Here is a 24,368-nt window from a genome sequence, read left to right on the forward strand (position 1 = left end):
TTAGGATTGTGCCAGAAGCAACGCTAATATAAATCAATACCTGTATCTTTTCCCTTCCATGTTAGTTACTGCATTTGCATCATCAGCACACACAATCTAGGAAAATTACTTTGGAACAGTTTCCTCAACAAATCACAGAGGGACAAAAATTAAAAACCAACAAAACATGTATTGTTCATAAAACATGAATTACAATGGGGTAGAGCAACAGCTGTGTGTGCAGGGATTTACAGAATTAGATTAAACCACTAGCAAGTCAGACAGCTGCATTTCTGTACACAGAACAGTTCTGCCAAGCAAACTGACACCATAAAACCCAGAATAAATACAACCGCCCAGTGCAAACACATATGCTGGTGTAAAGAAAAAAATACTGCTGCATCTATACAAGAGGTAAGCCACAGGGACAGTACTTACATAATCGTTTTCTATACAAACTCAAGAGGTCCAGTACAAAACTCCAGCCCTGTTTTAAACATCTGAAAATAAATAACACCCTTTTTGGACTTCGGCTTAACACATTTCCACTGAAAGATAGTTAACGCACTTTTCATGTCGCCACAATACCAAACTAAAACGCACTGCGGAAGTTCTGCTCCCCTTTGTAGCAAGTGCCCAAAAGTTACGGTCAAGCCCCTTGATGAAGTGGCGCATTCATGAACCACTACCGAGCAGGCAGATACAATGCAATCAGATTCACGTAGCAGTTTGTAAATTATATATCAGTATGGGTGCTTGGATGCCTGCAAGTGTGGATCTTCAAAAGGTTTGGCATTTCTAGAGAGGCTTGAAAAAACTGATTGAACATAGGAAACAACCCCTGCCAACACTGAGTTTTTTTAAATGCTTATTGATTCTCAATAAAAGTGTTTGGAGTCCTGCCTTTGTCCAGTTTTCCCATCAGGATGGGACTGCGGCTTTAGGCAGTGAATGCAAACGCACAGAGCCGTAGCGTTGAGCCTGTCGCTGCTCAGCAGCATCCCCTGTGCTTTCTTCGTCACTGGTCAGAAAAGTGCGTGACGGGACCATGCAGCTGCATACAAAGATACAAAAAATAAACAGTGTCTGTTGGTCCTTGTTTCTTTTTTGCTGAAGTAAAAGGGACTGGGGCTCTCTTGAAAAGTCCAATCTGTACATCAGTTGCCGTGGTTTACATATCCTCCACACTCCACTTGTAGGCCACTTCCTGCACGGCTTTCTTATCTGCCATTCTGCTGTACCTCTGCTTCTCAAAACCATTAGACCTGTCAAGTAAATCAGAGATTGATAAAAAGGATGAAAACGAATTTACTGATTCAACAGAACAAGACCTCAGCACCAGATGCTAAGAGCAGTATCTCTGCATAAATACAAAGCTACAGCCTAAACTAAAAAAATTAGAATCTGCATATCAATTGAAATATAAATGACGCTACGTTCTGCATCAAACCGTAATCACGTCTCCGAGCAGATCCGTACCTGTTGACTCCATCCCAGCGGTATCCAGGCATGATGTTAAACCTGTTTGGAGGAGGCGGTGGTCCCTTATACTTTGGTCTCTCTGGAATCAAAAAAATAAATAAGGAGACGGTGAACACACATTTTTCTAGTATCAAAGCACCTTCAACATCCATCAAACTGGAAAGTAAAATAAGGACTTACCAATCTAAAACTATTACTACAGATTTTGAAGCAAGGGCACCTTGTTTTTCCCCCAAAAAACTTTAACATTAGTAAACGAACAAAGCAAAACAAAAAAACTAAGCTTTACTTAAAACAACAAGCACCTGATATATATCTTGTGCGTTGTGTGTAATATCTTAGCTGGGCTACGGAAACATGGCATCATGAAGTAAGTGGAGTGGCGCAGACCTTTGACGCCTTTCTTCTGCCCTTCTTTCTCCTTCTTCTTGCGGAGTAGCCCTGCCATGGGGTCCCCGTCCCTCTCCTGCTCTCTCAGCAGCTTGTCCAGGTCCTCATCGTCGATGTGTCTCGCCAGCGGCTTCTGTGCCTCCAGCACGGCGTCCTCCACGTTGCGCTGCTGCATATCCCCCTGCACCAGCCTGCAGAGAGGGGCATCGCATTGTTTATATGTTTAAATAAAAACTACGTTCGTTTTTACAGTTTTGTATGTACATATTCCTGTTTACACACTAGTTTCTTTTGAAATGTTTATTTTATTATAATTTTTTGAAGTAGTGCTTATATGTGGCAAGTTTGAAAATACACCCTTTATGTTTAATTGTTCATTTAAATACAGCGTTTCGGCTGTGCTGATGTTTGATATGATGTGCTTGAATAAAACTTTTGAGTTGTATCCGATAGTTTGTCTTCCATTTTAATATTGATGTTGTTTAAAATGTAACCGTCATAATGACTGCCGGAGGTGGTTTTAGGTAGGAGTATAACCATAGCGGTTCTAGTTTTGACAACAAGTAAGAAGCAGCTACTCCAATAAACTCCTCACCCTTTCCCCCACTGCGCGTATTTCTCATCCTTCTCTGCTTTCTCGCCCGCCGCCTTCTGCTTTTCAATCCGCTCCAGCTCGATATCCCGCTTCTTCCCAGACTTGTCTCGGAAAACTGTCTGAGCATTCCGGGATGCATCTAAAAGAAAATCATTTCAAAACATGAATTAGACTGATATACAGACAGACACTGCAAATGAAATACGCCATTTCAGACGATAAGTCATTTAGTCTCTTAAGAGAACATATTGCCTTGGAATTCTATTATTATTATTGATTAGTCATTTAGCAGACGCTTTTATCCAAAGTGACTTAGAGACTAGGGGCTGAACTATGCATCACAACTGCTGCTGCAGAGTCACTTACAATAGGACCTCGGTTTTACGTCTCACCGAAAGACGGAGCACAAGGAGGTTAAGTGACTTGCTCAGGGTCCCACACAGTGAGTCAGTGGCTGAGCTGGGATTGAACTGGGAACCTCCTGGTAACAAGCCCCTTTCTTTAATCATTGGACCACCAAGCCTATTAAAGTATGGATAATACTACTTGCTCACAATATATACAAGAGTCCCAGGACCCTTCTTGAAATCCACACCCACCTTCCAGGGGCTTGTTCTGCCTCTCGCGTTTCCGATTCTCCTCGTGCTCCTTCCTCAGGACCTCCACTGAGACAAGACCCGCTGCCCCTCCAGACAGCATCTGATTAGCCTGGAAAAGAGAGAGCAGACACTTCACACTAGGAGGCTATACCATCAGCACCTCATAACAAACGTCCGGTTTCAACAAAGCCAGCAAACGGTACAAGAATAGGGGGCTCTCAATCTGATTAGAGCACATGCATTGACTGGCCAAAGAAATCTGAGAATCAAAGACACATTAATAAGCTGTCCTAGCCTGTAAAATCAATCCCTAATTCAAATGGAATCAGTTCCTAAAAATCATTGATCAATTGCAATCAGCAGTATTCTCTTAAAATGAGCTTCTCACAGTGGCAACAAAGTACTTAAATTGAAGTCCCTGTTAGTCAATTAAATTGGCTTCAAGTGAAAGCAGTTGAACTATCACAACTAAACACGCCTGTTCACATAAGCTGCATGGTGTTTTGCCAGTCAGTGCAGAAGCGGCTATCACAGTACTGTGTGTGGACTCACTCCTTGGACTCCGTTTCCTCTGCGTGGGGGAGACATGTCCGAGGATGGGCGAGCATTTCGTCTGGGTGGTGACAGGTCAGAGTCGGAGCCCCGCCTCCCTCCCTGCTGGGGGCGTCGCCTTGGTGGTGACAGGTCAGAGTCGGAGCCCTGCCTCCCTCCCTGCTGGGGGCGTCGCCTTGGCGGTGACAGGTCAGAGTCGGAGCGCCGAGCTTTCTGTCTAGGAGGGGAGACGTCTGAATCGGAGTCGTGGCGCTGCTGTGTTGAAGGAACTGCTTTGTTTTTCCTTCTGCGAGGGGAGGCATCTGAGAAGAATATACATACAAAGAAGAATTTCAGGATGGATTACAAATACCACTACAGTTGCCACAGCATAGAACGGGCACGTTTGTGTTAATGTGATTCTCCCCCAGTAAGCGATGGATGGTATAAACTCCTACACAATAACCCGACATTCAAAATGTCCCCCAATCACCAGTACAATAATCAAAACAAACATGCGTGTATGAGGTTTAAAATCTTTATGACAGTGTGGTCCAGTGGTTAAAGAAAGGGGCTTGTAACCAGGGGGTCCCAGGTTCAAATCCCACCTCAGTCACTGACTCACTGTGTGACCCTGAGCAAGTCACGTAACCTCCTTGTGCTCCGTCTCCTCTCCTTAACTAGAGAAAACAACGTTTTTTTGAAATAACGTTGCATTGTTTGCAGACTGATAAGAGTTCCAAGCATGCTTTATGGGATCAAATGAAAATTACGGACACAAACACACAACACATCCTCCACTGACCCCACTTACCTGTCACCCTGCTAACAACACACACAAAGAGAAAGACACTGTACCCCTTATTCCGCTCTGCTTCTTGCGAGGCGGGGAGAGATCGGAGTCGGAATCATGCCGGCTGTTCCTGGGAGGGGAAAGATCCGAGGAGTCGTGTCGCCTCCTGCGTGTGGGAGAAGCGGACGGAGAATCGCGACGCCCACGAGACTTCTCTGCAGCCGAGGCAGGTTTCCGTCTTGGGGCTGAGAGGTCAGGGGAATCTTGCTGGCCTTTCCTGGCAGGTGAGAGATCAGGAGAATCGTGTCGGCCTTTCCTGGCAGGCGAGAGGTCAGGAGAATCGTGTCGGCCTTTCCTGGCAGGCGAGAGGTCAGGAGAATCGTGCCGGCCTTTCCTGGCAGGTGAGAGGTCAAGTCCTCTCCTGGACACGTCCTCTGTTCTCTTTTGAGAGGCAGCACCTGAGCTGAAAAGCACAAAAGTAGTTACCAAGATGCATATAAATAATAAGGTATAGAAGTCTCCAACAATACCTATTCTGAACCACAGCGTCATAAACCAATATCCATGCTAGATATACAATGTGTTCATGCTGATCAGTACCTTGCTGTTAAATGCGAAACGTGGGAATGATCGGAATCTTGAGAATCTTCATTTCGATCTGAAATAAACACAAATGGGACAATTAGTTATGCTGGTAGCATTCATATCACTTGTTCTAACTTAAACTAGTGTCCACACCATCACTATGTCCTAAATCCATAGCATGCAGAACAGCATCTCATAAACATTTACGCATAACTAAATCAAATACAGAAAATAAGTTTTATGGCACAGCATCACATATCGATGCAATGTCTAGGTCTTCAAGAAGATGTAACCTTTATTAGACCAACCAAACACAGGGGCCAGAAGACAGCAGGTCACAGAGGTTTTGACACCATCAGACATGCTGTTCTCCCGTTACAGCAAAAGTTTTTTTTTATTTGTTTGATTGGAAAAAATCACCTCCCACCGTCTTCCATTTATTACTGTTTGTGAACTCCTCCAGCCTCTTCACCTCATCTGGTCGCTCGTCAATAACTTCGGCCACCTGAGGAGTAAAAGGCACAAACTTTACAAACCGACTGCCTGTAAGAAGAGTCGTTTCCAATGAAATCGCCCGACTGTCAGTGCCTACCACAGGAGCTTCTTCCTCCTCTTCATCTGGCTTGTCTTTCTCCTCGCTCTGCATGAACTGTTTCCAGTCCACGTCGTCATCGACTATTCTCATCCTGCCACCAAACAAAACACAAAGTTACAGTGTCACCAGACAGCATGAACAAGAAACCTAATGAGAGAGCGTTCAGCTAACAGTCTTGACAGAAGCCGGTATACACAATTGAAATGTGTCAACATCTACACAAGCCTGCAGACAAACGGTCTACCTGCACTTACAGCAAAGTACTTTACATTACCATGGTGCATTAAGTGGAGGATTGCTTAAAAACAGACTAGAATGTAACATTCCCACCCAAGGATCACCCTGGCCTCAGACCTACATTTACTATATCATGTACTGTTACTCGATAATATCCCCACATTTTGATAATCTCAATAACTTCTGCTAAGAATGGCTTCAAACCTTACCATACTTCACCCCAATAGGATAAACGGTTCTGTATGCAACAGACAGATGATATATGAATTGCAGACAGACAACGATAGCAGGGATGTCAATAAGACTCCCATTGCATAGAAGCAAGTCTGATCCAGTCCTGGTTTTACTAAGACTTTAATAACACGCCTCAACGTGTTACCTACACACTGTGACTAATCAATCAGGCTCGTTTTAAAACCTGGAATGGATGAAACTTCTATGCAATAGAGTCTCATTTCCATCCCTGCGGTAGCATACAATACAACTCGCAAAAAACTACATTTGTGGTGTGAATAGCGAATTGCTTTCATTTAGAGCACGGGTAGTTTAGGACTGGAATCACAGTATAGATTATGTTCAGTGTGATCTGGAGGGAAACTATATGTTAACACGTCACCGAAAGTAAAGAGAGCAACGTATCTTTTGTATGCATGTATATATTGAATTCAGTTCAGTTCCAATCAAATCATACCGACCCATAGAATATATTTTACTGTAATATCTGAAGCGTCAAGCGGACAGTCCGCTAGCAAACGCTTTACACTAATGCAATGCCTGTACAATTGCAGCTTTTTCCGGCCTGTGTGCACCTCCTCACACCAGCTCTCTATTAGTTTACCCACCCTTTGCCGCTCGGTTTCGGTCTCTTTTTCTTGAGTTTCTTCTCTCTTGTTTTTTTGGACTCCCCATCTCCAGAGAGATAGCGTTTCAGGTAGTCTGCTTTGGAAAGAGTCGCCGTCGCCCCTACTTGACTGGAGGCGGCCATTGCTGATTTCCAAACAAGAGTCCCTGTGTACGGAGAGCCGTAAGAGTACAAACAAGACCAAAAAAAAAAAAAAGCGAAGTCGAAATTTTCGAGAGCCTGTATCTGTTCTTAAGATTACATCATTGTACATTACGCATGTTTTTTTTTTCTAACTATCAACTTAACAACAAAATAATAGAGGACATAATACAGGAAATACAAAAAGTAAAAAATAAAATAAAATAAAATAAAAAATAAACCTTTAAGCGATCTCACACATAGTATAAGAGATCACATTTCTAATTATTATTTTGTTGACTGGTATAAACACCTTTAGCGTGTATAAAGAGTTTGCATAAGAGCATGCAGCCTTGCACGGTTAATAAGTACACTTATTTTCTTGTTTTTATGTAGCCACTTCACATTGTGATTCTAAGGTCAAATACTATGGAGGATATTTTATGCCAAAATTAATAAATAAATAAATAAATAAATGTATGTTCAAATAAATGCCTATCGACATTTATTTATTCATTTTGATATATATTTATGAATTAATTTCCCCCCTTCATTTTTACATAAAATACGAATACATGTAGGAATTATTTTCCTATTAAAAACGAGGCTGGAGAATGGCAATGTGTGCACCACACCGGTGCATGCAAGCCACCCAGCAAACAATCTGCTCTATGAAGGGCGAAACCCCGCCCACATTTTACATGTGGTTATTAAAATAGCTGCTTCTTTCTCTTCCTGTCATGTCTCAGCAGAATGATTTGACTGGAACTGAACTGAATTCAGACGCCGTCCCGCGATGACCGCCCCCACAGAATAAACTTTAAAAGGTAAACATTTCCTAAAACCTGACATCCAGCCACTACAGCAGTTTCTTTCATGAGCACGAAAAAGAAAATGTTTACCAAGAACATAGCAAAACTACTTAGAAAAGACAAAAGCCCAGGAAGTGGCATGATGGTTTCTTTCACTTTTAAAAACAAACACACGGTAAATGTTTTCAATCAGTTTATGTGTTAGTAAGTTATGCAGATTGTTAGATACAGTATAGTAAAGTGCTGGTGAACAGTATTGACATGCTTTTACCAACTAAGTCATGTAGAATTAATTGTGTACTGTTCCTGGGTGAAATTGCTTTTAATTGATTTTGTATGCTAATATTAATAGTGTTTATGTTATTTATTAGGCCGAGCTATACAGTGTTAGACATTGGTTATTGTTAGATTTTATTTGTATTTATTATTTAATAAGACACTTTCAATGCCCTATGCTGGAGGCTGTATGGTCCTGTGGTTAAAGAAAAGGGCTTGTAACCAGGAGGTTCCTGGTTCAAATCCTGGCTCACTCACTGTGTCACTTTGAGCAAGTCACTTAACCTCCTTGTGCTCCGTCTTTCGGGTGAGATGTAATTGTAAGTGACTCTGCAGCTGATGCATAGTTCACACACCCTAGTCTCTGTAAGTCGCCTTGGATAAAGGCGTCTGCTTAGTAAACTAATGATAATAATACAATCATGTCCCAGATATGTACACGTGGTTTATTACATTCTTCCCTAGTTTAGTATGCTTTATTCAAAATCAACCTTGTTAACAGTCCAGTTAGTTTGCATTCTCCAATCCAGGAACCTGCAATTCCGTTAGCTAAATAGCCATTCGCCAGCTCAGTAAGCAACACAAAGAAATGAAATGAGACCTATATGACACAGTACCATAATTATACCTCTAGTATTTCTGCAGTTTTCCCATGGTTATGCATTTACCCTAGTCTACCCAGGTTTGCCATGCTTATTAATATGCTTTACTGTACCTCACTGTGCTTTACTATGCTTACCCATGCTTTCACTAAGCTTTATTACACTTTACTATGCTTTTACTATTGGAAACGCTTATAAGAGTATAGCTATTATATGACAAGTAATATCCCTTTTTATAAACCAGCGCCCTGTGTAACACAGAATATATGCGTGAGGAATCCTGACGACAGTCAAAAACAAACATTGCTTGTGTCTGTAATATTGAACATGGGGCCACTTTCTTTCTCATATGTTTGTACTGTAATCTGCTGCAATCAAAAAGGGTTACACAGGCATGTTTTAATTGACTTGATTTCTTGTTACTACTAAAGTTCTGTGCTTCTTTCAGCAACGTTCGTCCAGCAAGTTTGAACTAAGCTTCAGCATGAGTCGATGGGAGGAAGAAGACTCGTCATGTCTCTCTGAAGAAGGTGTGTCGTCAGAGGAAGAGAATGACAGCTGCACCGGGGAAGAAAATGAATACTGTACCGAAGAAGAAAGTCAAAGTTCATCAGGGGAAGATAATGAGAGCTGCGCTGAAGAAGAAAATGCTGGGTCATCCAGGGAAGAGAATGACAGCTGCACTGGGGAAGAAAATGAATACTGTACCGAGGAAGAAAGTCAATGTTCATCAGGGGAAGATAATGAGAGCTGCGCTGAAGAAGAAAATGATGGCTCATCCGGGGAAGAGAATGACAGCTGCACCGGGGAAGAAAATGAATACTGTACCGAGGAAGAAAATCAAAGTTCATCAGGGGAAGATAATGAGAGCTGCGCTGAAGAAGAAAATGCTGGGTCATCCAGGGAAGAGAATGACAGTTGCACCGGGGAAGAAAATGAATACTGTACCGAGGAAGAAAGTCAATGTTCATCAGGGGAAGATAATGAGAGCTGCGCTGAAGAAGAAAATGATGGCTCATCCGGGGAAGAGAATGACAGCTGCACCGGGGAAGAAAATGAATACTGTACCGAGGAGGAAAGTCAAAGTTCATCAGGGGAAGATAATGAGAGCTGCGCTGAAGAAGGAAATGCTGGGTCATCCAGGGAAGAGAATGACAGCTGCACCGGGGAAGAAAATGAATACTGTACCAAGGAAGAAAATCAAAGTTCATCAGGGGAAGATAATGAGAGCTGCGCTGAAGAAGAAAATGATGGCTCATCCGGGGAAGAGAATGACAGCTGCACCGGGGAAGAAAATGAATACTGTACCGAGGAAGAAAATCAAAGCTCATCTGGGGAAGACAATGAAAGCTGCACAGAGGAAGACACTGAAAGCTGCACAAAGAAAGACAGTGAAAGCAGCAATGAGGAAGACCATGAAAGCAGCGATGAGGAAGACCATGAAAGCAGTGACGAAGAAGACCATGAAAGCAGCGGTGAGGACGACAATGAAAGCTGCAACGAGGAAGTGAAAGAAAGCCATTCATCAGAGGATGATCCTTCACTTTGGAGCAACAGAAACCCAGTTCCCAAGACCCCCTACGTGATGTACCATGGGACCACAAGGAAGGCTGCTCTATCCATCATCAAGAAAGGATTCAGACCGTCGGCAGACGGCATGCTGGGCCAAGGGGTTTACGTCAGCCGAGACTTCGAGAAAGCCAGCCGGTACCCACATGGGACCCCAGAGAGGAAAAACGCTGTCCTGAAGCTTCGTGTCAACGTCGGCAGGGTTAAGAAGATAGACAGGCAGGGGCACCCCATGCAGAAGACCTGGCACCACCATGGCTACGACTCTGCCTGGGTCCCTCCCAACTGCAGGATGGTAGCGAGCGGGCTGGAGGAAGACTGCATCTGGGACCCCGACAGGATCACAGTGACGGAAGTTATCCTGCCTGACAAGTACATGCATCCTACATATTGCTGCGTTAAGATGAGCGATATCGAACTTCAGTATAAACCCAAAGGATACAAGTTTCTCTTGCCTCACACCCAGAGATGTTCTAGGAGGCAGTTCAAAAGCAGTAGATTTGTGCCTTACCCCATCCGGTCTGCAGCGCGTCCATATTATAAATAATACTTCAGCTGCCGATTGGTATTACTGTTTTGTCTTCGTTTTATATGTTATGCAAATATTTAGCTTACAATGTTGTTCTGTTAACAGCAAACGGGTTTGTGTTTGTAGAAAAAAATAGTTTTTTCAAATTTGATAACATACATTGTGCTTTGTCCATACATCTGTTAAAAAATGTTGAAAGAAAATCAAGTTACGTGTAAAAGGTGACTTTTTAGGATGAAAGCTGGCCAGTTAAAATTTTTTTTTTTAATGTTTTCAATCTACTGTCTAAAGCTTTGCCTTTATCTAGTTTGAGAAAGTGTTTTGGTCTCCGATGTTCATGGAGGTTTCGTTACATGCTTCTGCTGTGCTGTGGGCTTCATCGCACAGTCCCACGCTAATATGCTTTCCCACCTCACTTCTAAGCTAAATGTTTACCAGACCAAAGATTGCTTTACACTGCAGCAAACAAAAGAGCAAAACACCCCTTCACAGCACAGGCACCTTGTGCAGAAGAAACGAAATCGAAAATACTTTTAATCTGTTCCATTACAACAGCTGCTTGTATTCCTGTTAGACTGGTATACAGGAGCAGCTGAGTTTACACACGCACACACACACATTTACAAAGAATGCCCTACCTATTTGTAGTTCAGTATGCAATTAATTATAATGAAAACAATGACAATTTTTAGGGACTTTGCCAGGTACAACATACACTTCTAAATACATGAAGATATTTGTGCTATTTCTATCTTGCAAACCCCACCAGTTTTCCAAAGCAGTGGACACTTTAACCATCCTAAAATCTGAAGCTTCTGTGACATGCATGAATACTGAAGGAGGGCTTTGAATCAAGATTCAGTGACTTTTTAGGAAAAGTAAGGAAGTGCAAATAAATAATGTTTCTGTACAGTTTTGCTCCCATTTAAAACTTGCAGTTTTAAAGTAAAAATAACTGGTGAGAAAGCAATAAGTAACTTCATAGAAGGACTCTTCAATGGTTCAGTCTCTGAAATCTGAAATGTGTCTTATTGTTAGGAGTGATGTTTGTTTAACTGAAAACTTTTTTCACAGCTTCATTCCTCCACAGCTCCAGGTTTTGAAAGAGTCTCTTCAGTATGTGGGCGGAAGATGACTTCACAAGCTTTTCTGATGCCAGTCTTCAGAGCTATTCTGAACCCAAAGATTGGAGGACCTATGTGATGTACCATGGAACATCACAGGATGGTGCCAGGCTAATCCAAAGGCATGGATTCAAACAGTCAGATGGCGGCATGCTGGGGCGGGGGGTCTATGTCAGCCGAGACTATAACAAGGCCAGCCGGTACCCACTCAAGTATCCAGAGAGAGAAAAGAGGGTCCTGAAGCTGAGGGTCAACGTCGGCAGGGTTAAGAAAATAGACAGGCAGGGGCACCCCATGCAGAAGACCTGGCACCACCACGGCTACGACTCTGCCTGGGTCCCTCCCAACTGTGGGATGGTAAAAAGCGGGCTGGAGGAAGACTGCATCTGGGACCCCGACAGGATCACCATTACAGAGGTTATGAATTGCCCTCCCTGTACCTATAGAGAGGAGACAGACTGCTGTAAGATTGTTTGCAAGATGTTTTTTTTCATGTTCTTAGTCTTCTTAGTCATGTTCATTTTATATATTATTACTAAAAATAAAACATAACAAGACTGTGTAACACTAAACAAGCATTGTGTGTCCGTGTGGCATTTCTCTTTAGGATTGACAGAGAACACAGGTGCTGAAGTAGAGGTGCAGACAAAAAGTAAACCTAGGCTGATTTCAAATCAAAAACTCAACTGTTGTTGACCTGCTGAACATATATCTACCTGTCCCAGACCTAACTGATTTGGGCATTGGCTTAACACATTGACACGATCAATGGGGACGTGGTCCTATTAGGGCATAGGGAAGAGAAGCAAAACAAACTCAGTTTGGCTAGCCAATGCACATTTAATGACATGACATACACAGTGCAACATGGTCAAATACAAACAGACAAAACATCACTCTGAACAGCGTGCTTTTAGGAGTAGACGAGGATGCTGTATGCCTGATTGGGCATTTTAAATTCACTAGAAAAGAGTAAAATAAATACAAACACAGAAAACTAAAAGCATTTACTGCAGTCAAAAGAAACAGGCACATGTAAGCACAGGGGATGAAGAATGTCAGTCTTTACTCCTGGTGAGAGACAGCATGCTACTCAGCTGGTAGAGCAGGTTAAAACAATGAAGTTTGATTGTATGTAGTGGAACGCCCTGGTTTTAAAACCTCAGCTGAAAAGAATAATTGTTTTGCTGCATTATCAACTGTAGGCGTGGGGGTGGGGGGTGGGCGCGGGAGGGGGGGGGACAACGTTTTAGAAAATGTCCCCACTGAATATAATCTCAAAATGGATATTTAAAACCACACCACTGCCTAAGGAGCCCTTAATACCTGAGTGATTTTCATGTTGTTGTTTTGGGGGGCGTTGCAAATTTGTCAAGTTTCAGGGAAAAAAATGCAATTTATTACCAGAGCTGTCTTTAAATATAAAAGAAAACCATTTGTTTTAAGAAACTTTCTGAAAGTCTTTATAACAAGTTAAAAAACGAGAACCTAAACGGACCTGTGATACTGTGTTCATTTAACTGATATTAGAAAATATTTAAACCAGCCTCATGTTAAGACACAATAAGAAAAATCCTAGCAGCCACTCATTTATAAAAACTGAGTGCTTACCTTGTGAAGTTCAAAGTGGCTGGTTGTTTAAAGTTAAAAGATATTTCCAGTTTCATTTCTGTGTCCATTATTCAAGAAAAGCACAATGCTATGTGAAGTTGGCTGTTTGTATTAGGAAGTTTTATTTATAGAAGGGTGTGGGAGTAAAGTTGTAAGCTGCTAGACTTCACAGTTTCCATCAGGTTGTTAAATATATAAGGATGAACACCTTACCCTAAATACCAGAGACATAGAACCACCACAAACAAGGCTGTATGGGAATTCAAAACCTTTATTCATTTGCTTTTATTTATTTATTGTTATAACAAATCAATTGCTAGTTTCATTTACATGTCAAATCTCAGTATCCATAAGCACCATAGCCAAATTTGGGCGTCTGAGGAGAACTCTCATTCTTTGGTTTCATAACCTCCATTACTTTGATCCTTTTGGGGTCCCAGATGCAGTCTTCCTCCCGCCCACTTTTTACCATCCCACAGTTGGAAGGGACCCAGGCAGAGTCGTAGCCGTGGTCGTGCCAGGTCTTCTGCATGGGGTGCCCCTGCCTGTCTATCTTCTTAACCTTGCCGACGTTGACCCTCAGTTTCAGGACCCTCCTTTCTTTATCTGGATGGTTGAGTGGGTACAGGCTGGCCTTGTTGAAGTCTCGGCTGACATAAACCCCCCGCCCCAGCATTGCCCTCTCATCTGACTGACTGAATCCGAATCTCTTGATGTTTTCAGCAGCCTCCTTTGTGGTTCCATGATACATGGTGTAGAGCTTCCCCTCTACAGGTTCTGCGTAACTCTGAAGGCAAGCTTCAACAAAAAAGGGGGAATCTTCTTCAGCCCACATGTTCATCCTGCAGCTTAGGAGAGCGATGCTTTCAAACCTGGCAGTGGAATGATCTGAGAGAACAAGGGGGCATTTTATTTAGGTATATCATTCATGTTTGTCAAGTTTCAGGGGGAGAAGTCTGGACTTTTGACCGGAGGGTTGTGTGTTCATTCCCCAGTGGGGGACACTGCTGCTGTACTCTTGAGCAAGGTATTTTACCTAGATTGCTCCAGTAAAAACCCAGCTAACTGTATGTAAAATAATAATTGTATGTAAAAAATAATGTGATATCTTGTAACAATTGTAAGTCGCCCTGGATAAGGGTGTCTGCTAAGAAATAAATAATAATAATAATGTTTAATAGCTCATTAATTGACTTATCCCCACAGTGATTTGTACTGTACCATACCGAATGCTTAATAAATATCATATGGTGGGTCAATAAAACAAAACATGGGAGCAATGAAAACTGTGCTAAAGGTCATATTAAAAACCTTTCAAGTGCAGCAAGACCCCTAATGTTTGAGATACTATTTATTTATTTGAAAAGTTCACCAGTTTCTTTTGATAAAAGTAGTGTAACCTTTTTTTTTTTTAAAGAACCTAAAACTTTAAAAACTAGTTAAATACACTGATATTCTTTGTAATACCATTAATGAAAATGTAAACATTATTTAAATAGTATGATTTAATTAAAACACACACCCACACACACACACACACACACAATAGACGAAGTGAATAGCGTGCTTACCTTCTGAAGTTCAGAACAATACGTGTCAGTTTGTTAGCAGGATGCTCTTTTAAAGCTATCACGTAACTTTAAGTTTCGTTTCTACATAAATGACACCTCCTTCGTACTCCAGATTATATTTCATAGTCCACAATCCCCTCCCTATGGTCTTTTGAGCTTTACAACCTGGGATAATGATCAGCGCTCCAAATAAGTTTGTGGGTCATTGAGTAATGTACTCTCCCATTTAAACACTGTGTGGGTAAACTGTAAAATACAACATTACCTTGAAGTCACGAGCACTTCCAATAAATACAGCACATACTTTAATGCTGTTATGGGGTATGCATTAAAGAAAAGGGCTTGTAACCAGGAGGTCCCCGGTTCAAATCCCACCTCAGTCACTGACTCACTGTGTGACCCTGAGCAAGTCACTTAACCTCCTTGTGCTCCGTCTTTCGGGTGAGACGTAGTTGTAAGTGACTCTGCAGCTGATGCATAGTTCACACACCCGAGTCTCTGTAAGTCGCCTTGGATAAAGGCGTCTGTTAAATAAACAAATAATAATAGTAACTCCTGAAAAAAACGCCTTTATAAAAACTAAAGATGTCTTCACACACAAAAAAAGTTTCACCCTGTGTGAATTTTTGTCTTATTGGAGTTAGAAATAGTAAATAAAAATATAGTGAGAGTCAATGAGAAGTCCCCGCAATGCCATTCCACAGTTCCAAATGCATATTCCATTCTGTATGTGTAATATAGTGAGAGTCAATGAGAAGTCCCCGCAATGCCATTCCACAGTTCCAAATGCATATTCCATTCTGTATGTGTAATATAGTGAGAGTCAATGAGAAGTCCCCGCAATGCCATTCCACAGTTCCAAATGCATATTCCATTCTGTATGTGTAATATAGTGAGAGTCAATGAGAAGTCCCCACAATGCCATTCCACAGTTCCAAATGCATATTCCATTCTGTATGTGTAATATAGTGAGAGTCAATGAGAAGTCCCCGCAATGCCATTCCACAGTTCCAAATGCATATTCCATTCTGTATGTGTAAACATATCTTGGTTTGAGGAACACATTGAAAGAATAGGCTTTAAATCACTTACGTGTGTGAGAAACATCTTTATTGACATGTACTGTGCAGTATGCTGACAGTCAGGTCTCGGTAACATAGTGTATTATCTCAGTACCAGCAATAATAATGCTTTCCTCCATTTTACTGTTTAGTTTCCTTGTGTGGGTTTGGCGAAAGATACAACCAGTGACAAAGGGTTGTGATTAAGCAGGAGAGAGGGGTGTGTGAGAGTATGGGAATAGGGTTTCGGGGCTGAGTGAGTTATGTAACATATACATATTTACCCTTATTTAAAAGGGTTGTGATTAAGCAGGAGAGAGGGGTGTGTGAGAGTATGGGAATAGGGTTTCAGGGCTGAGTGAGAAGTAACGTATACATATACACTATTGAAAAGGCCTGCGGAATTCAAAATGTGTTCCCCCAATGTAGACCAATCCCCACATTCATGGAACACTGTGTTTGTGACTTACTTATGTATATATATATATCCGCGCTCTCGATAAACCGCGTACTGGGTGTTTTATGCATACACAAAATATGAATTACGTATGATATTGGTAAAGATACGCATAGCAACGTACTTATCTGTTAACTGAATTTTTGGAAGGTAACCCTATACAGTAAATACAATATTCTGCGAGTCTGGATGCTTTATATTGCTATAGCAAGGCGATCAATAAGGAATACAATATGACCGTTTATTTATAAACACACACTATGTACATGCAGGGCTTGTGTTAAGTATATATATATATATATATATATATATATATATATATATATATATATATATATATATATATATATATATATATATTATACGTTCTGTTTCTGTGTTATTTCCTTCGCAGCCATAGTGTTTGTGGTCAATAAAGCAAATAATAATAATAATTGTTTTTGTTTTTCTTGCAAGACCACGTTTTTTTGTACAGTCGTTCAAAGTAACATTCCAGGTTGTAAAACTCAAAAGACCATGGGGAGGGGATTGCGGACTACGAAATATGATCTGGAGTACGAAGGAGGTGTCAGTTATGTAGAAACGAAACTTAAAGTTACGTGATAGCTTTAAAAGAGCATCCTGCTACTAAACTGACACGTATTGTTCTGAACTTCAGAAGGTAAGCACGCTATTCACTTCGTCTATTGTGTGTGTGTGTGTGTGTGTGTGTGTGTGTGTGTGTGTGTGTGTGTGTGTGTTTAAATTAGATCATACTATTTAAATGACGTTTACATTTTCATTAATGGTATTACAAAGACGATCAGTGTATTTAACTAGTTTTTAAAGTTTTAGATTCTTTTAAAAAAAGGTTACACTACTTTTATCAAAAGAAACTGGTCAACTTTTTAAATAAATAAATAAATAAATAGTATCTCAAACATTAAGGGTCTTGCTGCACTTGAAAGGTTTTTAATATGACCTTTAGCACAGTTTTCATTGCTCCCATGTTTTGTTTTAATGACCCACCATACGATATTTATTAAGCATTCGGTATGGTACAGTACAAATCACTGTGGGGATAAGTAAATTAATGAGCTATTAAACATACCTAAATAAAATGCCCCCTTGTTCTCTCAGATCATTCCACTGCCAGGTTTGAAAGCATCGCTCTCCTAAACTGCAGGATGAACATGTGGGCTGAAGAAGATTCCCCCTTTTTTGTTGAAGCTTGCCTTCAGAGTTACGCAGAACCTGTAGAGGGGAAGCTCTACACCATGTACCATGGAACCACAAAGGAGGCTGCTGAAAACATCAAGAGATGCGGATTCAGTCAGTCAGCTGATGGCATGCTGGGGAGGGGGGTTTATGTCAGCCGAGACTTCAACAAGGCCAGCCGGTACCCACTCAACCATCCAGATAAAGAAAGGAGGGTCCTGAAATTGAGGGTCAACGTCGGCAAGGTTAAGAAGATAGACAGGCAGAGGCACCCCATGCAGAAGACCTGGCACGACCACGGCTACGACACTGCCTGGGTCCCTCCCAACTGCGGGATGGTACCGAGCGGGCTGGAGGAAGACTGCATCTGGGACCCCAACAGGATCAAAGTAATGGAGGTTATGAAACCTAAGAATGAGAGTTCTCCTCAGACACCCAAATTTGGCTACGCTGCTTATAGATACTGAGATTTGACATGTAAATGTAACTAACAATTGATTTGTTATAACAATAAATAAATAAAAGCAAATGAATAAAGGTTTTGAATTCCCATACAGCCTTGTTTGTGGTGGTTCTACGTCTCTGGTATTTAGGGTAAGGTGTTCATCCTTATATATTTAACAACCTGATGGAAACTATGAAGTCTAGCAGCTTAGAACTTTACTCCCACACCCTTCTATAAATAAAACTTCCTTATACAAACAGCCAACTTCACATAGCATTGTGCTTTTCTTGAATAATGGATACAGAAATGAAACTGGAAATATCTTTTAACTTTAAACAACCAGCCACTTTGAACACAGTATCACAGGTCTGTTTAGGTTCTCGTTTTTTAACTTGTTATAAAGAGTTTCAGACAGTTTCTTAAAACAAATGTTTTTCTCTTATGTTTAAAGACAGCTCTGGTAATAAATTGCATTTTCCCCCCCGAAACTTGACAATTTTGCAACGCCCCCAAAACAACACCATGGAAATCATTCAGATATTAAGGGCTCCTTAAGCAGTTGTGTGGTTTTAAAAATCAATTTCAAGTCTTTATTCAGTACAATGTTTACAGCTATTGGACAGATGAATGGTACTCTGAAAGCAACATTATACAGACCCTTTCTTTGCTGAACAAAGACCTTTTCCTGTTAGAACTACACCTAACACAAGCAGAGCCATCTTGCGTCACTCAAATTAGAATCGAAACTCTATTTGGTTTTGTTTTTTGGTTACGATACTTTTAACCCTCTATAGTCTCCTGCTTGGCTACATTTAGGTCTAGTTTCACAGAACCTGATTGATACTAACCTTGGATTACTTTACCGAAAATAACATTAGATAGTTCAAGATTAGTGCTGATCTAGTTCTGTGAAATCAGCCATGAGTGTATTTGAGTGAGATATTGAATTTTTTATTTTTTTTTACACAGGTTTGTTCAGCCCATTTTACAACAAACTTCATCTTCTTTGATTACACTTTATTTTACAGACTCACTATTAACATGTATTCAGTGTGAATGAAGCCATAATCACTAATCAATTAGGGTTCAATAGCTCTTCAGGACTGGTTCATAATGAGCTGTTTGACAAACAGGATTTGGTTATTCATGCTTTACTCTTTCTGCAATAACTTTACAGTAAGACTACCAGGACAAGTAATTAAACAGTTACAGTGTCTTATAGAAACAGAAATATATGTATACCGTAGTGTTGGCATTAAAGTATGTACTGTTTATTGGAAGTAACCCTTACTTCAGGGTAATGTACGCACCCAAAATACAGTTTGCTTTCATTTGGTACTTCTCCATATTAAACTCCATGTTTTAATGCCCAAATGACCACAGGAAGGGGACTGTGGACTATGGAATTTGAGCTAGAACAGGGTTTTCAGGTATCATGAAAAAAACTGATCAACTTTTCAAATAAATAAATAAATAAATAAATAAATAAATAAATAAATAGTAGCTCAAACACTGAGGGGTCTTACACTTGGAGGGGTTAGCACAGTTTTCATTGCTCCCTTGTTCTGTTTAAAGTCCTTGAAAGAAACCATAGAGGTTTTGTCTTTTCTGGGCAAAGAACTCCCTTTCTAGGGTAAACTCCACTTAAAAATAAAGTAGTGGGGTTCAGAAAAATATACGTTCCACGTCCCCACGTGTGGCTACAACTGTGGACATAACCTACCTGTCATTTTTCTTTTCATTGTTAACATCCTGCCAACTTTTTAAACTTCAAAGTTATTTTCAAAATGGCCACTCTAGTTCATGGCCACTCTGAAGTTCAGAACAATACGTGTCAGTTTAGTAGCAGGATGCTCTTTTAAAGCTATCACATAACTTTAAGTTTCGTTTCTACATAAATGACACTTCCTTCCTACTCCAGATCATATTTCATAGTCCACAATCCCCTCCCTATGGTCTTTTGAGTTTTACAACCTGGAATAATGATCAGCGCTCCAAATAAGTTTGTGGGTCAATGAGTAATGTACTCTCCCATTTAAACACTGTGTGGGTAAACTGTAAAATACAACATTACCTTGAAGTCACGAGCACTTCCAATAAATACAGCACATACTTTAATGCTGTTATGAGGTATGCATTAAAGAAAAGGGCTTGTAACCAGGAGGTCCCCGGTTCAAATCCCACTTCAGTCACTGACTCACTGTGTGACCCTGAGCAAGTCATTTAACCTCCTTGTGCTCCGTCTTTCGGGTGAGACGTAGTTGTAAGTGACTCTGCAGCTGATGCATAGTTCACACACCCTACTCTTTGTAAGTCACCTTCGATAAAGGCGTCTGTTAAATAAACAAATAATAATAGTAACTCCTGAAAAAAAAACGCCTTTATAAAAACTAAATATGTCTTCACACACAAAAAAAGTTTCACCCTGTGTGAATTTTTGTCTTATTGGAGTTAGAAATAGTAAATAAAAATATAGTGAGAGTCAATGAGAAGTCCCCGCAATGCCATTCCACAGTTCCAAATGCATATTCCATTCTGTATGTGTAATATAGTGAGAGTCAATGAGAAGTCCCCGCAATGCCATTCCACAGTTCCAAATGCATATTCCATTCTGTATGTGTAATATAGTGAGAGTCAATGAGAAGTCCCCGCAATGCCATTCCACAGTTCCAAATGCATATTCCATTCTGTATGTGTAATATAGTGAGAGTCAATGAGAAGTCCCCACAATGCCATTCCACAGTTCCAAATGCATATTCCATTCTGTATGTGTAATATAGTGAGAGTCAATGAGAAGTCCCCGCAATGCCATTCCACAGTTCCAAATGCATATTCCATTCTGTATGTGTAATATAGTGAGAGTCAATGAGAAGTCCCCGCAATGCCATTCCACAGTTCCAAATGCATATTCCATTCTGTATGTGTAATATAGTGAGAGTCAATGAGAAGTCCCCGCAATGCCATTCCACAGTTCCAAATGCATATTCCATTCTGTATGTGTAATATAGTGAGAGTCAATGAGAAGTCCCCACAATGCCATTCCACAGTTCCAAATGCATATTCCATTCTGTATGTGTAATATAGTGAGAGTCAATGAGAAGTCCCCGCAATGCCATTCCACAGTTCCAAATGCATATTCCATTCTGTATGTGTAATATAGTGAGAGTCAATGAGAAGTCCCCGCAATGCCATTCCACAGTTCCAAATGCATATTCCATTCTGTATGTGTAATATAGTGAGAGTCAATGAGAAGTCCCCACAATGCCATTCCACAGTTCCAAATGCATATTCCATTCTGTATGTGTAAACATATCTTGGTTTGAGGAACACATTGAAAGAATAGGCTTTAAAACACTTACGTGTGTGAGAAACATCTTTATTGACATGTACTGTGCAGTATGCTGACAGTCAGGTCTCGGTAACATAGTGTATTATCTCAGTACCAGCAATAATAATGCTTTCCTCCATTTTACTGTTTAGTTTCCTTGTGTGGGTTTGGCGAAAGATACAACCAGTGACAAAGGGTTGTGATTAAGCAGGAGAGAGGGGGTGTGAGAGTATGGGAATAGGGTTTCAGGGCTGAGTGCGTTATGTAACGTATACATATACACTTATTTAAAAGGGTTGTGATTAAGCAGGAGAGAGGGGTGTGTGAGAGTATGGGAATAGGGTTTCAGGGCTGAGTGAGAAGTAACGTATACATATACACTTATTGAAAAGGCCTGCGGAATTCAAAGTGTGTTCCCCCAATTTAGACCAATCCCCACATTCATGGAACACTGTGTTTGTGACTTACTTATGTATATATATATATATATATATATATATATATATATATATATATATATATATATATATATATATATATATATCCGCGCTCTCGATAAACCGCGTACTGGGTGTTTTATGCATACACAAAATATGAATTACGTATGATATTGGTAAAGATACGCATAGCAACGTACTTATCTGTTAACTGAATTTTTGGAAGGTAACCCTATACAGTAAATACAATATTCTGCGAGTCTGGATGCTTTATATTGCTATAGCAAGGCGATCAATAAGGAATACAATATGACCGTTTATTTATAAACACACACTATATACATGCAGGGCTTGTGTTAAGTATATATATATATATATATATATATATATATATATATATATATATATATATATATATATATATATATATATATATATATATTATACGTTCTGTTTCTGTGTTATTTCCTTCGCAGCCATAGTGTTTGTGGTCAATAAAGCAAATAATAATAATAATTGTTTTTGTTTTTCTTGCAAGACCACGTTTTTTTGTACAGTCGTTCAAAGTAACATTCCAGGTTGTAAAACTCAAAAGACCATGGGGAGGGGATTGTGGACTATGAAATATAATCTGGAGTACGAAGGAGGTGTCAGTTATGTAGAAACGAAACTTAAAGTTACGTGATAGCTTTAAAAGAGCATCCTGCCACTAAACTGACACGTATTGTTCTGAACTTCAGAAGGTAAGCACGCTATTCACTTCGTCTATTGTGTGTGTGTGTGTGTGTGTGTGTGTGTGTGTGTGTGTGTGTGTGTGTTTAAATTAGATCATACTATTTAAATGACGTTTACATTTTCATTAATGGTATTACAAAGACGATCAGTGTATTTAACTAGTTTTTAAAGTTTTAGATTCTTTTAAAAAAAGGTTACACTACTTTTATCAAAAGAAACTGGTCAACTTTTTAAATAAATAAATAAATAAATAGTATCTCAAACATTAAGGGTCTTGCTGCACTTGAAAGGTTTTTAATATGACCTTTAGCACAGTTTTCATTGCTCCCATGTTTTGTTTTAATGACCCACCATACGATATTTATTAAGCATTCGGTATGGTACAGTACAAATCACTGTGGGGATAAGTAAATTAATGAGCTATTAAACATACCTAAATAAAATGCCCCCTTGTTCTCTCAGATCATTCCACTGCCAGGTTTGAAAGCATCGCTCTCCTAAACTGCAGCATGAACATGTGGGCTGAAGAAGATTCCCCCTTTTTTGTTGAAGCTTGCCTTCAGAGTTACGCAGAACCTGTAGAGGGGAAGCTCTACACCATGTACCATGGAACCACAAAGGAGGCTGCTGAAAACATCAAGAGATGCGGATTCAGTCAGTCAGCTGATGGCATGCTGGGGAGGGGGGTTTATGTCAGCCGAGACTTCAACAAGGCCAGCCGGTACCCACTCAACCATCCAGATAAAGAAAGGAGGGTCCTGAAATTGAGGGTCAACGTCGGCAAGGTTAAGAAGATAGACAGGCAGAGGCACCCCATGCAGAAGACCTGGCACGACCACTGCTACGACACTGCCTGGGTCCCTCCCAACTGCGGGATGGTACCGAGCGGGCTGGAGGAAGACTGCATCTGGGACCCCAACAGGATCAAAGTAATGGAGGTTATGAAACCTAAGAATGAGAGTTCTCCTCAGACACCCAAATTTGGCTACGCTGCTTATAGATACTGAGATTTGACATGTAAATGTAACTAACAATTGATTTGTTATAACAATAAATAAATAAAAGCAAATGAATAAAGGTTTTGAATTCCCATACAGCCTTGTTTGTGGTGGTTCTATGTCTCTGGTATATAGGGTAAGGAGTTCATCCTTTTATATTTAACAACCTGATGGAAACTATGAAGTCTAGCAGCTTAGAACTTTACTCCCACACCCTTCTATAAATAAAACTTCCTAATACAAACAGCCAACTTCACATAGCATTGTGCTTTTCTTGAATAATGGATACAGAAATGAAACTGGAAATATCTTTTAACTTTAAACAACCAGCCACTTTGAACACAGTATCACAGGTCTGTTTAGGTTCTCGTTTTTTAACTTGTTATAAAGAGTTTCAGAAAGTTTCTTAAAACAAATGTTTTTCTCTTATGTTTAAAGACAGCTCTGGTAATAAATTGCATTTTCCCCCCCAAAACTTGACAATTTTGCAACGCCCCCAAAACAACACCATGGAAATCATTCAGATATTAAGGGCTCCTTAAGCAGTTGTGTGGTTTTAAAAATCAATTTCAAGTCTTTATTCAGTACAATTTTTACAGCTATTGGACAGATGAATGGTACTCTGAAAGCAACATTATACAGACCCTTTCTTTGCTGAACAAAGACCTTTTCCTGTTAGAACTACACCTAACACAAGCAGAGCCATCTTGCGTCACTCAAATTAGAATCGAAACTCTATTTGGTTTTGTTTTTTGGTTACGATACTTTTAACCCTCTATAGTCTCCTGCTTGGCTACATTTAGGTCTAGTTTCACAGAACCTGATTGATACTAACCTTGGATTACTTT

General features: G+C 40.3%; 2 protein-coding genes across 2 annotated transcripts; one reads left to right on the top strand and one right to left on the bottom strand.

Annotated features, from left to right (window-relative positions):
- Positions 1–149: 149 nt before the first annotated feature.
- LOC117966496 (BUD13 homolog) lies at positions 150–6,846 on the bottom strand. Its single transcript, XM_034912577.2, has 11 exons — positions 6,629–6,846; positions 5,547–5,640; positions 5,375–5,459; positions 4,970–5,027; positions 4,435–4,832; positions 3,598–3,899; positions 3,046–3,154; positions 2,447–2,585; positions 1,852–2,042; positions 1,459–1,540; positions 150–1,244 (listed from the first exon to the last, which is right to left on the bottom strand). Exons 1-11 carry the CDS (start codon positions 6,769–6,771, stop codon positions 1,151–1,153), a joined length of 1,695 nt encoding a protein of 564 aa, XP_034768468.2. The 5' UTR covers positions 6,772–6,846; the 3' UTR covers positions 150–1,150.
- Positions 6,847–7,392: 546 nt separating this feature from the next.
- On the top strand, positions 7,393–23,616 carry LOC117397134 (uncharacterized). Its single transcript, XM_059009954.1, has 5 exons — positions 7,393–7,595; positions 8,907–10,399; positions 11,725–12,227; positions 17,500–17,997; positions 23,075–23,616. Exons 2-5 carry the CDS (start codon positions 8,943–8,945, stop codon positions 23,527–23,529), a joined length of 2,913 nt encoding a protein of 970 aa, XP_058865937.1. The 5' UTR covers positions 7,393–7,595; positions 8,907–8,942; the 3' UTR covers positions 23,530–23,616.
- Positions 23,617–24,368: the final 752 nt, after the last annotated feature.

The sequence above is a fragment of the Acipenser ruthenus genome, chromosome 40 (assembly GCF_902713425.1).
Source record: "Acipenser ruthenus chromosome 40, fAciRut3.2 maternal haplotype, whole genome shotgun sequence".
Classification (NCBI taxonomy): domain Eukaryota; kingdom Metazoa; phylum Chordata; class Actinopteri; order Acipenseriformes; family Acipenseridae; genus Acipenser; species Acipenser ruthenus.